The sequence below is a fragment of the Psammomys obesus genome, unplaced genomic scaffold, assembly GCF_907164565.1.
Source record: "Psammomys obesus unplaced genomic scaffold, mPsaObe1.curated_primary_1811, whole genome shotgun sequence".
Taxonomy (NCBI): Eukaryota; Metazoa; Chordata; class Mammalia; order Rodentia; family Muridae; genus Psammomys; species Psammomys obesus.
The window spans coordinates 11,222,574-11,236,977 of NW_026596039.1; the positions used below are offsets into that span (position 1 = coordinate 11,222,574).

At 46.9% G+C, this 14,404-nt stretch overlaps 1 protein-coding gene across 1 annotated transcript in view; it reads right to left on the reverse strand.

Annotated features, from left to right (window-relative positions):
• Window positions 1–12,878: 12,878 nt before the first annotated feature.
• The window catches only part of Ttc12 (tetratricopeptide repeat domain 12), a 47,554-nt gene continuing 46,028 nt past the window's right edge, over window positions 12,879–14,404 (reverse strand). Inside the window, exon 22 of the mRNA XM_055622144.1 lies at window positions 12,879–13,022. Coding sequence (XP_055478119.1) covers window positions 12,947–13,022 — 76 coding nt within the window. The 3' untranslated portion in view covers window positions 12,879–12,946. The remainder of the gene's footprint in view (window positions 13,023–14,404) is intronic.

The window sequence follows — 14,404 nt, forward strand, 5'->3', positions numbered from 1 at the left end:
ACCTGCGGCTGCTGAAGGGAGGGAGAGAGATGGTCCTGAAAGAGGGATGGCCTCTGAGGTAGTTTTTCCTTTCTCAGTCCAGGCTAGCTCACCCTGGCAGAGCTAGGGAGGAAGCAGAGCTGTGCTTGGAGCTGGGAGTCAGAGTGCAGCAGGAGAGGCTGGCCTGGCATTGTGGCCCAGGGTTAACTGGGGGCAGGCTGCTTTGCATTTTCCTGCTACCCTTCTACAGAGAACTCAGTGTTCCTGAGAGTGGAGCCCCGAGTCCTGCTGCAAGAATGGGGTGCAGAATATGTCTTTTTTTTTTTTAAAGTCTGAATCTGACTGGCTCAGTGCTTTTCCTGTTAGTTTGCCAACTACTCTTTACATACATGAGGCCAGCAAGGAGGGTCAGCTGAGCAGGAGGACTACAGCTGGACTGCCTAGAAGGAGCAATCCTTCCTCTCTGCAGGTCATTGTCCAGAGGCAGGTGATGCCAGGGGCACTACAGCAGGCAGGTGCTATCTGCAGCAGCAGGACAGACTGACCCACAGGGAACTTCAACCAAGTTCAGGTTTGAAGAATCCACCCAGCAGAGGAGGAAATGCTTGCTTTTGTGCCCAAATCTACAGAGCCCCTCTGTGCTTGTGTTGATACCATAAATTCGCTAGACTCCTAGGAAATGGAAAGGTGAATGAGGGGGCTGGGGAATCAGTGGGAGAACAGGGGGTGTCTCAGTGGAAGCTGGGAAACTTGCTCTTTCCATAACACTTTATAAGGACTCTCTAGGATGTAAGGACCGAAGAGTGGGCCTAGTGACAGTTATCATGGGGAGTAGGCACACCACTACTACTTGAGCACTGTTAGCCTTGTTCCAGGTTCAGTAGCCATTTGCCTACTATGTGCACTTTATAGGCATTTTCTTGTTTAAACCCATGACAGTTTTATGACAGGTACACCCATTTATAGATTAGAAAACCGAGCATGAAAACAGTAAGTATTCCATTTCACATGGCCATTGCAGTAAGTAGTGATTAATGCTCTTGGTTCCTAGAGAAATGGGCTGGGTGTGCTGGTTTGTGAGGGAGCCCTTTAAGAATGTGGGAGAAAAGGGAGGGAAGTGCTCCCTGGAAGAAGGTAGAGGTGAAGAGAGTAACACCCTGCTTGGGATGTGACATCAGAGGGAAGGCCCCTGGCTGGAGCAGGGCGGGGCCATTGAAGCACCCTGCCTACATCTTCCTTTCCCAAGAGTGGAAGATTTGGAACACAAAGGCCACTGCAGTCTGAGAGAGGGAGAACAGGGGGACAGGGCGAGGTCTCTGGCTTCCTGCTGAGCGAGTGAATGAGGAGACTGGAAACTTGAACAGGCCCCTGTCCCCAGGAAGCCTCACTCTGACAGAACCGGACCCCCTTGGACATTTTGCAAGACCAACTTAGGTTTCAGAGGAAGGTACAGGGACAAACCACCGGAACCATTTCTGCAGTTATACCTGCAGTGGATCTGCAGGAAAGGCAAGAACCTGGAAGCCTTCAGTGCTGCCTTCAGAGACTCACAGCAGAACTGAGGGAAGGGTCAGCTCCTGGAGGCGGGGCCTGCCAGGGATCAAAGCAAACTGTCAGGACCTCAAATAAAACACCCCTGTGAGTTTCTCACCAAGGTGAAGGTGTGTGGACACATCCCAGCTAAGGTTTCGCTGCAGAGCCACCTGTTGAAACAGGCCAGCTGTTTAGCACCCTGGCACACGGGGCAAAATGAAAGCATTTGCCTATGGCAACTATAGTGCACTTGTTCCTCCTTTGATCTCGCTAATGGGGGTCTTTGGGTGAACTCTAGGAGAAGTGAGCCTTCCTGGGTACATGGTCACAATGGGTGAGCACTCACACACCACCCACGGGTCAGTGCACTGACCCAGCAGTTCTGTGATACTCTGGACACTGCTGAAATCCAGTGGCGACTTTCTCTAAACCAGAACGACAAGTCATTTCCACACACGGGGCAATTTCCCTATCTGTCTCCATTCTTCACACTGCAAACTTGCTGCAGAGGGCATGCTGGACACGTTCTGACAGGCTCCATCCTGAGCCTGTGTGCTGAGGGGAGGACAGTCACTGTAGAGGAATGAATGTAATCAGGAAGTGGGGTGTGTGCTCCAGAAGGAAGCAAGGAAGAGAAGAAGAGAGGGGAGGGGAGAAGAGGGGAGGAGAAAAATAGGGAGGGGAGAAGAGAGGGTCAGCCAAGCAGCAACAGCTGGTCTGTTATCTCAGCAGTTATTGGCCCTCAATCTTATTTTTTCTCAGATCTCTCTGGGTCTCTCCATCTATAAAAGAGGATGATTCTTTAATAGGAATATCCATTCACTCACGCTTTATACAAACATAAAAGTCTAATGGACTATGGACTTAGATATAAAATAGAAACACACAACCTTTAGAAAAATATTCTCTTTCCCTTTATTTCTTTGAGATGGGGTTTTACTTTGTGTTCTAGAATGACCTTGAGCTTATCATGTAATCAAGGCTTACCTTGAACTCATGATCCTCTTACCTCTGCCTCCCAAGCTAATATTAAGATTAGAGGTGTGCATCAATACACCTGGCCCTAAAAGAAAATATTCCTGGCTTAAGTTAAAGCAAAACAAAACAAAACTGTGAGACTTACTAAATGACTCTCAAAAATGAATAATTAATGAACTAAACATTATAAAAACATACTCTCTGGAAAGGACCACATGAAGGTGATAAGAATATAAAGTACACACATGGTGAAAATATTTGTGAACAGAAACCTGCATAACCATGTCCTGTGGTTCCTAGGGTATATAAAGATATCTTCAAAGTTAGTGACAAATAAGCAAAAGTCATCATACGAAGTTATCCCGTTAGAAAGTGGAGAAGAGATTCAGACTCATTTTGTTGGGGAAGATACACAAATGGCAAATAAGGACATGAGGAAACACTAAATGTTATTGGCTAATAAGCAAATGCAAATTGAAGCCACAAGGAGAGATGTCAATATATACAAAAGAGAACTATTAAAATAAACATCAAGGCCAAATGCCAGTGAGAAAATGGACCACATATACATGGCTGGTGGGGGATATAGGCCCGGCCCCTCTGCAAAACAGTGAGGCAGTCTCTGAGAAGATTAAATATATAATTACTGAGTGACCTAGCAATTGTCCTTTGGGGAAATAAATCCCAGAGAAATGAAAGCCATGTTCACATAAAAGGCAGCACTTGATTGTGAACTGTAGTTTCTTACGTAATATCCAAAATTTGCAAAATGGCAAGGCAGGTGAAAGGTTAAACATACTGAGGCAGATACACACTATGGGAGGAGTCTCAGCAACTGTTGGCAGGCACAACTTAGTCTAACACTAGGGAATTATAATGGTTTTTAAAACCAGTTTTAAGAGGCGTACACATCGCATGTCCCCATTCACAGCCTTGAAGTGACACAAGTACGGGCATGGGAAACAGGTTGGAGAGTGTCAAAAGTGGGTTGGGGAGAACTGTGGATGCAGCCGCAAATTCTTATATTCTTAGGAGGAAACTGTTCTCTGTCTTGAGCATGATGGAGGTAATCTACATGCAGCAAACTTGGCACACATCTTCGAGAAATAAAATATGACTCATTTTTAAAGATACCAAACCCACCTGAATGTGGGCTGTGCAGTCCCCATGGGCTGGGGTTCTAGACTAAATTAAAAGCAAGCAGGCTTAGTCTTGGCATTCGTCTTTCTCTGCTTCCTCCTTGCCTCACACTCCTGCTGTTAGGTCTACCCTTCAATCCGGAGCCCCAAGAAATACCTTTGCTAGGTGGCTTGCACAGCATACAAACTAACTAACAAATGCTGGTAGAAACCTGCCCAGTAAAACCACTCGAATGAGATCTTAAATAGAGACAGAGGAACACATAGAACAAAGGCCGTTCTTGTTATAAATTGGCAAAGAATTTAGCTGAATTCTGTCTGTGTCCAAGGATCTGGTGCAAGATCCAAAGTAGGAGCAATGAACTAGGAAATCTGGCAGAAAAAACTGTCTAAGCAGCAAGCATTCACGCTGCTTCATGCTGCTCATGGCCACATACGGTGATCTGTGAGAACAAAGGGATGAGCTAGAGGCAGAACTTATAATTAAAAGTAAAGCTGGGCATAAAAACCCGGAAAATGCAATCCTGCCACACAAAGAGAAAACGCATGCAAGTGAGAAGCCAAGGAACTGCTTTCTCACTGTGAGATTATGGTGGCTGGAAGGGAGCCAGGTGTGGCTCATCAGAAGCATGGGGTATGTGCGTTGTTGGGGGCGAGGGGTGGGGGGAGATCTGAAGTCATTTTAGAGATTCCCGAGGTTGTCTCTAGCACCTTGCATGCAGGAAGAGATCATTGCCCAGGGTCTGTCTGGGTTTCTGCTCCTTAAAGCTGGCATAACATCCTTTGGTTAATTCAAACATGGCTTAAGCAGGGCCTGCCCCAGGTGCCGCATGTGGCCCAGATTCTGAGGTATCTGCATGATACTGCATGCTTCAATGGCATTCATATGGTGGTGTTTCTATAGGCAAATGATGGAAGATCCATGGAGTCATGGCCCTCCTCTACCCACACCCCAAAGGATACATTCACAGACATGAAGCCATGGAAGTGAACCCCTAAGAGGACCGCAGTAAGAAATGTGACATTTGAGCTGCTGCAGGGTCCCCAGGGCAATCTGTGGAAGAGCTGTGGTGGCTAGACTACCGTGGAGACCTCAGAGCTATAGGGACAGCGGAATGGCAAGCCTGCACTGGAGAGCTGCAGTCAGGAGATTCCAACCTGAGAGGAGCCCAGAAAAATCAAACCACAGGTTTAGGACTATCTCACGTTTTGGAAGTCCAAACCACCTAGTGTATCTAAAAGAGGATGCTTCTGAAATAACCTATTACCTTCCAGGTTTAAGATTTAATATCTGCTGTCTTGGGTTTTGGATCCAGGGAAGCTTGTTACCCCTTTTCTCTAGCCTGTCTCTCCTTTGCATTAGGAATACTTACTCGATGCCTGTTTTGCCATTGAACTTTTTTTTAAAAATGTGTATGTGTATGAGTGCACGTGTGTCCAAGTGCCAGAAGCCACAAGAGAGTGTCCGATCTCCTGGAGGTAGAGTTACAAGCAGCTTGACATGAGTGCTGAGAACCAAATTCTGGTTCTCTCCAGGAGCAATGAGTTCTCCTAACTATGGAGCAATCTCTCTGGGTCTCTGTCATTGAAGCTTAGAAGGGGATTGCTTTTTTGATTGATTTTACAGTCTCATAGCTGGACTCCAGAATATCAAGCTGAGAAAGCACCAGGCTGCTTTCATCCCTGTGATCAAAACACTTGAGAGAAGCAACCTAAAGCAGGAGAGGGTTATTTTGCCTCCTGGTTTCAGGGAATTCCAATGCCTCATCATAGAAAAGGCATGGGAAGAGAGATCCGTGGCTGCAAGGTCAAGAGATAGTGCTCCTCAAGGGATGTGCAGACCAGAAAATACAGTTTGCTCCCAACCAGAAGTGGATTCAGCCTTCAAGGGCTACCTCTCAGTGAACCACAGCACCACCCTCTGGGGATGAAGTGTTCGAGTTAATGAGCCAGTAGAGGACACCTACATTCAAACCCTGATAGCTGCCATGCTTGTCTCTTCAACTTGTGCCTGCTCGCCTTTCCCTCTCCCAGCCATGTTCTGACTCACTACAAGTCTGTGACTAGATGCATCAGTACAATCTAGCCTCCAGAACCAGGAGCCAAATAAGTCATTCCTCCTTATGAGTGACTTAATCTGCAGTATCGGGTTATAGCAGCAGAAAAGGAACTAAAATGGTCAGCAATATCTGAACATTGTGTCTTGAACATTGGAGAGGCATGGTTTCCCATGGTTCCCCATGGCGTCGATACTAGAATAGGGAGGGGGGAAGGAGGAATTTCCTCGTAAACTGGAGACTCCAGCAACCCATTGGCCAATCTCTGAGATTATAACAGGTCAAGGGTCCAGACCCAAACCAGTAGGCTGGCTGTGTGTCCTGAGCTTGTGTGGAAGGAACTGGGGCCCTTCCTGTTTGTGTTCATGCTGGTCCCCAAACTTCTTCAGAAAGCACCTAGTGGGGGCCACCTTTTCTAGCTCCCACTGCGGACTACTTCCACCACCCTGCAAAGGGACTTCCTTTTCTCAGTCACTTTGCTGACAGTGCAGCAGCAGTCCTGTTGTTTGAAGTGACTGTGCTTCAGAGCCTCCTACTTCAGTCTGTGACTCGGATTTTGTAGGATTCCGTTAGAACTGAGAAGCAGAGGGAGGGGGAAGCATTCATTTCTTTGTTGTTGTTTTAGTGGTCTCCAGGCTAGATAAGTAGTACAACCAGGACTACAGGACCAAACTCAGCATTTAAGTGGGGGGAGGGGTGCCTACATAAACTCTGAAGCACAAGAGATCAGATCTTCTCAGAGGTTATCTCAAAATGGCCTCTTCCACTTGAATGGCTAGACCAGCCCTTAGGCCTTCTGTTGTTCACAGGCAGTACAACACAGATCCATCCCATGTCATGTAGGTTTATGAGGGAGAATCTGGTAACAACCACATACATACCAGGAATGCAGTCACCAGTGGTATCTAGTTATGGCTTTGGGAGGCAAAGGAGCCAATGCCAGAATGGAGAACCAAGGTCCTCTCAGTACTGATGATACATCCAACTGCTCTTGTGGGTAGGATGAAGACAGAGCCATGGTCCTGCCCTTCAACTCACCTGTCCTAATAGTAAGACTATACTCTTTCAGGCTATATCCACGTCTTTTTGTCTAGGCCCTAAAACTTTCCATAAGAAAAAATTAAGGCACCTTGATAAATTTAATTCAATTTCAGAAGCAAACAAAAGAGAACTTTGTAACAATGAATATTTCAAAGTACATCACACTGCAGAAATTAAGAGAGAGTGTGGGTAATGTGAGCTGAAGAGAGCTTTGTGTGAAGTAGAAGGATGAGGGAGGGAGGGAGGGAGGGAGGGAGGAAGGGATGGGATACATCTTAGACCAGGTGTTTAGCCTTTGTGCACCTCGTTTTCCTCATGTGTACGGAGGGTCCAGCACTATTCCCCACTTCGTTAAAGAGCATCTATAACTTACTTAGCATTTGAAGAAAAGGTGCCTGTCAGTTCTGTTGTGCTGGGGCTTTGTGAGTGTGTGAGATTTGCAGAAAGAGAGGGTCTTTTGGAAAAGAGTAGAGGACAGCAGGTATGGAAGGCGAGGCACTGAGTAGAATGTGTGGAAGGTGAGGGAGTGAGTAGAACATAGGCATGCAAATAATGAGAAACCCATGAAGCAGGAGAGGGACACAGTGGGCAGCTGTCACTCAGGAAATAATGTCCAGGCTTCTTTGAAGTGTTGGAACACGACAGTGAACCCCAAAGATGTTGAACCTAGGGTTGAAATAGAAGATGGGCTGGCCTAAGAACCAGAACACGACCCTAAAACTATCTTTAGGGCTCAGTAAGGTCACACTGGATGGTTTATGAACAAAGCCACATACATAAGACTTCCTCACCATTTTTATACTGAAAAATAAGTTGAGAGATAATAACGGATGTGCATGTTTTATATTCAACCTAAACCTTATGAATCACAGCTCTTAACATGCCGTGTGAAGACTGCATAGACGTCTGATGGTAGGTTAAGGAAAAGAGCCTGGGAACCTTCTCAGTGGCACTTAAGGAAACACCAAATTCTCCATGGTTTTATTACCGCCCCCCCCCGCACACATACACACATCATATTACACACACAAATATACACATACCACACATTACACACACACACACAAACACACTCGTCAATTGTGTAAAGGTGTTTGGGAAGGAATACTAACCGTGGCTACATCAGGCAGAGTGCTGTTGATCTGGAGGGAGGTGGAGAGCCCAGCAAGGAGGTTTTTCAAGTGAACTCAACTCTTGCCTTCTTTAGTCCCATTGAAGCTGATGTAGGGCAGCATCTTGTTCACAGCACCAATGCCACTGTGCACTTAATGTCAACCTTTCCCATTCCTCTGTGGTGTTACAGGCATAGGTTAGGCTCCAAAGGATACCCACTGAGGTTTCTTCTGCTTTCCAGGACAAAGGATAGGATAAGGGACACATGGATAGTGGTAGACATAGAGGCAGTGTATTAATGAAAAGAAACTACAGAGCACAGAAGCAGGTCTGCCAGTTGGGAAATGTCAGGGGCTAATCGCCCCAGGCCACACAAGGTTGCATTCCTTTATTGGTCCTTTGCATCATGCACATTTTCATGTTTTGAGGGGTTTTCTCCCATATATTATTTTGGTAGCATATGGTATAGCAGGGTTGAGAAAGTAGAATAGTGGCATCCAGGCTTTGGTTCCTCCCTTGCCATTCCTTTCTTTCATGTGTTCATTCCATCCACCCACTCCTTTTTGGCAATGCCAGGGATTGAACAAAGGGCCTCAGGCATGCTAGACAAGCACTCTCCCAATGAGCCACATATAATGCATCTCCAACCCCACTTTCCTGACATACAACCTGCTCCTGGCCCCATCTGAATTCCTAGCAGCCCTTCCCTTCTTACAGGCACGTGGATTTCTGAATAACACTGAGACTGGCTATCCACTCCTTTAACTCCCAGCTCTGGGAGAGGGCCACACAGGAACCCATCCAACCCTGATCAAAACCCTCATGCTTCAGAATTCCTGAGAGGACCCTGCAGGGATTGCCCAGCAGGGGCATCTGTGGAAGTAGCTAAACCCCTGTAATGATGTAGCCGCCCCTTTTCAGAGCCTGTGGTGGGCCAAGCACGGCATGGAGAGCTTCATAGAAATCCCCTAGTTAATCCTCATCACAGACCCATGAACTAAGTATCCTGTCCCCAACATCGCCACCTTTTATGTCCCAGACACAGGAGGGGTGAAGCAACTCACTGAGGCTCTAAGATCATAAAGGGTGAAGAGAAGCTTTGAATCTGCAGTCTGACCATGGTGGGGCTGCCTCGCAGGGTCTCCTGGTCTTTTGTCCCTATACTTCTTTGATCCTTACGTCAGGCCATTGTCCAACTAGGGCCAAATTCCCACCTGGCCCTTCTGAGTCAGAGCTTCCTTGTTGTAATATAAGAAGCTGTGGGTTGGACATCATTGGCCAGTGACTTGCATCAAGCAGATAAAATCAGAGAGATTCCAATCTAGCAGAACCCAGGGAGATGAACCCTAAAATTCGACATGGGCATGGACTTATTTTCGTTGCCGTGCATACTGCTAATTCTCACTCTGTCACCCCGCCTTTTATCCAGCCTAAATCTCCATTGCACCTCAGCTCACCCAGTTCCACGTGAAAATTCATCTCTCAGCTTCAGGAGATGAACTGCCTGGGCGTGCATGCACACGTGTGTGCTGCAGCTGGAGGGCAGGGGAGGGTCAGGAGGAGCAGATGGAGCTGCTGAAGATTAAAAGCACAAATGTGAGGTTGGCGGTGGACATGTGACAGCGGAGCAATGCTCAAGCTGAGCTGAATCCTCACTGGCAGGACGCCCTCGCCACAACGGGCAGTTTGTTGGAACTGGCTGGTAATAGGAGACCAGCCAGTTCCAGAATTAGGAAGACCTCTGAACTCCACACCTGGGGAGTCCTGAGTCTTGGGGATGGCTGGCAGAGATTCTCATTATGCTTCCCAATGCTCTGCTAGTACCCCGTGAGACAGCTCTGCACCTTGCTGGAGCAGAGCCCTAGATTGGTCAGAGCCTAGTCCTTCCAAGGGCTATCAGCCCCAGGGCAAGGCATTCCTCTTTGTTTTTGTCTTTTTGAAATTGAGATTACATTAGAGATCTTGTTAGAAAGAAATGAGCCATCCAGCTGGTGTCTTGCTGCCTTGTAGCTGCTTCGTGGTCAGGAGCTGAGGAAGGCTGATGCTCAGTGGGACACCTCTCCCCATTTCCAGAGCAGTGGGGAGATGAGGCTAATGATGAGTGTGTGGTTGGAGTGACAGTTCTTGGGAGCAACAGGTTTTTTCCTGGCTTGTCATTAGGGCAAAGAAGAAATAACAGGAGCATCTGCTGGGAAAGGACATGACCCCAGCACATTGCACTAGAGCAGTCAGAGGCACCTATGATTACAAGTGTAGCCCAGCCTCAGCTCTGGCATTTGGCTCCTAAGGAGGAGCACTGTTTACTAGAACTCCAGATCTGCTGGGATTGGCATTCTTAGACTGACTATCTCAGAAGTGTACAGGAAGGCCACTGTTGGCTGGAGGTGGGGTTTGGGGATGCTTAGGCATAGGATGGAGGAACAGCAAACATGGTCAAGGGCAAATACTTGTCTTCAGTGACATGGAGTGACTAATAGATAAATGGGTTGTTTGCTGGAAAGGGAGATGGAGGGAGAGAAAGGATCCTTTCGGTCTAACCATCATGGTGATTAAGCCAGCTCCCATGCTAGACGCTTGGCACATATCCAAACCAGAGACTATCAGATGGGACTATTACTCTCATTTCACAGAGACTCAGAAAAAACAAAACAAAACAAAAAAACCACAGATGTTTCATGCAAGTCACATTCAACAGGAGAGAAATGTTTCATATTAGAAAAAGTTAAAATTCATCTGAGTCTTTAGTTTGAAGTTAACTTCCGACTTATCTATTTACAGATAAGTCGGCCCCAGGCAAGGAAGTCTTAGCTTTACTTCTGTAGTGAAGACAATATCTTCGTCATGGCATCCTCGTGAGACTGCCTGTTTGTAAGGCATTTCTCTCCACCTGTATGGAAGCTGTGCAGTGGGCTTGCCACCAATATGATTATGACTCTCTGCAGGTCCTCTTAAGCACAGCAGAATGTGACATTTCACTCTTTGGGGATGGGATCCTACCTATAGCAGAGATTTTTCAGAGAGGAAGAGTGTAGGATAGTTAGAGAGGCTTGGACCTTGAACCGGGAGACCAGCCTGTTGATTCTGCATGCTGATAGCATCCCCCAAGCCCTGTTGAGTTCTCTGAAAGTGGCAGATATGGTAGCCTCTAATTTCCCTCTGTGTTCTGTTGAGCATCATACATACAATTTGCCTGCTTGAAGGAGTTTTGTTTTCAGGGATGGGCAGGTCCTGTTTTCTCTGCTGAGACCTGTCACCTGTATGCTACCCCCTGGGGGATACCGTTAGAGCACCATCTCAGAGTGACCCAGTGTGCTCTTACCAGCTGCTGACAGTTGCACCAGTCCCACAGAGAGGGCCCTGGGTTAGTAATTTTCATCCAGACTTCCAACATGCAACTGCCCAATCCATTTTTAGGAGAAAAAAAAGTTCTTAATTTTAGCCAAGTGCTGTTTTGCCAGTAAAGAATTTTTATCTTCCCAGAGGAGTGTTTCCTTTCCTTCACATTTCAGACAATATGCGGCTTTGATCCCAGAGAGGACATGATCTTATCAACTCCTCAAACCTCAACCCCTTAAGCACACAGGACGTTAGTGAAGGCCTGTAGCCTAAGAATGGCGCCTGTCATGTTTGTTCAGTAGCGTAGCTCCTAAATTACCTTTAGCTCTAATGTCAGCTAGCTTTTTGTTACCGTAACAAGTACCCATAGCAATGAATTCATAGAGTGAAAAGAAACTCCAAACCAAAGCTCCCAAGAATGGCGCCCCTGCTACCTGCCTGCTGTGTTCCTGGGTTAAGTTGCTTAACCTCTCTGAGCTGGGAACCATCAGCAAACCCAAAATAATACATATCCAACCTATCTATGCTGTGAAGGTTATATGATGCTTATTTTGGCTCACAGTTTTTGAGGCTTTAGGTTATGACTAGGTGGGTCTATGACATTTAGGCTTCTGTTAGTGAGAAACATGCTTCAATGGTAGGAACAGGCTGCAAAACCAACTTGCCCATGGTATGGTTGGAAATCTGTAGAGACCAAGATCCCATAACCAAATATCACTAACACTAACTGGCTCTAACAAAACTTCTACCACCTGTCAAGCTGAGGACCAAACTTTTAACGTGGGGGGGGGCTTTGGGGAAGCATTCTAGATCTCATATAGCCTCAATAGGTTATGCACAGGTTAAGCATAGGTAGGTTGAATATGTATTATTCTAGATTTGCCTGATGGTGCAGAGAAGCTCCGAGAGGTTAGGCAACTCACCCGTTGACACAGCAGGCAGGTAGTAGGGAGAACTATTCTTGGGAGCTTTGGTTTGGAGTTTCTTATTTTTCACTGTACAGAGCAGATCCTGCCTCCTTCCCTGAAATGGCACAATCATCGACTGCACTGAGAAGTCAGAGAACTGTTATTTACTAAACCTTTCATTTGAAAGCCCACCGGTGACCCTGGTCTGGGGGCAATGGGAAAGAAGCAGTGTCTTTGGGAATGGATCAGACAGGAGTGTAGAGTGGGTTAGGGACATAAATGTACATTCTTTGGGGTTCAGTGAATAGAAGCTTGTGTTCTGGCCCTGTGAGTCCAGAACCATCTTACACATAGAACAGGGCTGTTGTAAAGATCCTCAGGCCCAGGACTGAAAAGAGCTCCCTTGTCAGGGAGTCACTCATCACTACACAGCTCAGAGTTCAAAAGCATATGCCACAGCTGCAGATGGGATTCAGGGAGCTGCAGCCAACCTGGTGCTACCACCAGTCTCTCAAATGGCTGAGAGCTGCAGGCAGATGCTGAACTGCCACTGCCAAACACCCCTGATGTTCCCCCCAGGATCTAGTTCTCATCTACTGGAGTTGCTGCAAGGGCATCTGGGGAACAAGGCTTTTGGTTGGCTGGTTTCCAGCCTCTGTAGAAAACGAAGGAGAAAATCAGGGATATGAGTGACGGATGCTAGAGCGAGTAGTAGTGGTTTTTACTGTGGTAGCCACCTGCTCTGTCCTTCCCGGTGAAAACCCAACAGACATTGCATTCTGTAGTTAGGTATTTTAAAAGCCTTTATTGGCAGAGCAGTGACCCCCGGCACACAGTTATGTGCACATGGACACCGCGTCTCTCAAGAGTCATTCAAGTGTTTCACTGTAGAGTTGAGAATTTCTATCCCGTGAAGCGCTTGCAGTTGGACAGCAAACCTGTGGTAATCAAAATGCAGAATCCATTGGAAAGGGGCAGGGTGGAGATGAGGGAGGGAGGGTGGGATTGGGAGGGAATGAGGGAGCGGGATACAGCTGGGATACAGAGTTAATAAAATGTAACTGATAAGAAAAAAATAAAATTAAAAAAAATGTCTATTTAACATTAAAAAGGGGAAAAAAAAAGATGCAGAATCCAGGTCAATATATGTCACATTTCACAGCCACCTTCTGCAGATGGATGCTGGCTGTGAACATGGGCCATGTCACTCTAGGGAGAAAGGGGAAGTGACAGTGTCACTGGGGAGGCCTAAAGATCAAAGAGAGTAGTCAGGGTGGGGGTGGGATGGATCCACACAATACTGGAAGCCCTGGGAGTGTCAGGCGTGACAGGGTGAGCAGATGAAGCTGTGCCCTTAGGAACTCCCTCTGCCCCACCACAGCAGGATGCCACTTTGAACTTATCCTAGCTAATTGTTTCACTTTCTGCTTGATCAATCTGAGAGAGCCTGAAAGGGCTTTCAGCGGCATCCAAAATAGACTTCTCATTTTCCAGGGAGGAAAAAGGGGTGTGCAGCCCTACAGCAGGAATCATCCACACGGTCCCCCCACTTATACACAAGGGGCCATGGCACAGTGGCAGGGGCACACCCTGAAACACACACGATGGGGTGACTAAGCACTTAACAGGTCCAGGACAGGAGGCAGAGCTAAGAGAGACCAAGTCTCTTGCTCTGGCTTGCTGGGTGGCCTCAAAGGTGCTGTTCTGCGGCCCTGCCTCTCCATCGGGAAACTGTTGCCAGCACCAGTCCTCCATTTGCTTAGATCCAAGTCAATCAAACCAGTCAACCAATCAGCAAAAACAAACAGACAGACAGACAGACAGACAGAAGTCTGTTCCAGAAAAGTAAAGAAAAAGATGAGAAGCTGAGTATGGTGGTGCAGACTCCTAATCTTAGCATGGGTGAGGCAGAGGCAGGGGGATTGTGATGACCCTGAGCTACAAAGCAAGTTTCCAAGTTCCTAGCCAGGTGAAGAAGCAAGAAAAGGAGAAAAGGAAAGAAGGAAGGGAGGGACAGAGATAGAGAAAGATCAAGAGATAGAGTTAGGAGAGAGAAAGAGATATAGAGATATTGAGAGACAAGGGGACTGGAAGAGATGGGGCAGAGAGAGAAACAGAGGCAGGGTGTGTTCATCTGGATATTAAACATCCTTAAAGGTCTGTATGCTGAGGCCTTGTCCATGTTACTGTCAGAAGGTAATAGTTGCCTTAGTACATTGGGCCTAATGGGAAGAATATAGGTCACTGAGGTGTTCTCAAAAGGGAGTTGGGGAATCTGGCTTTTACTATGCCTTTCTTGGCTTGCTGGTCACCATGACAT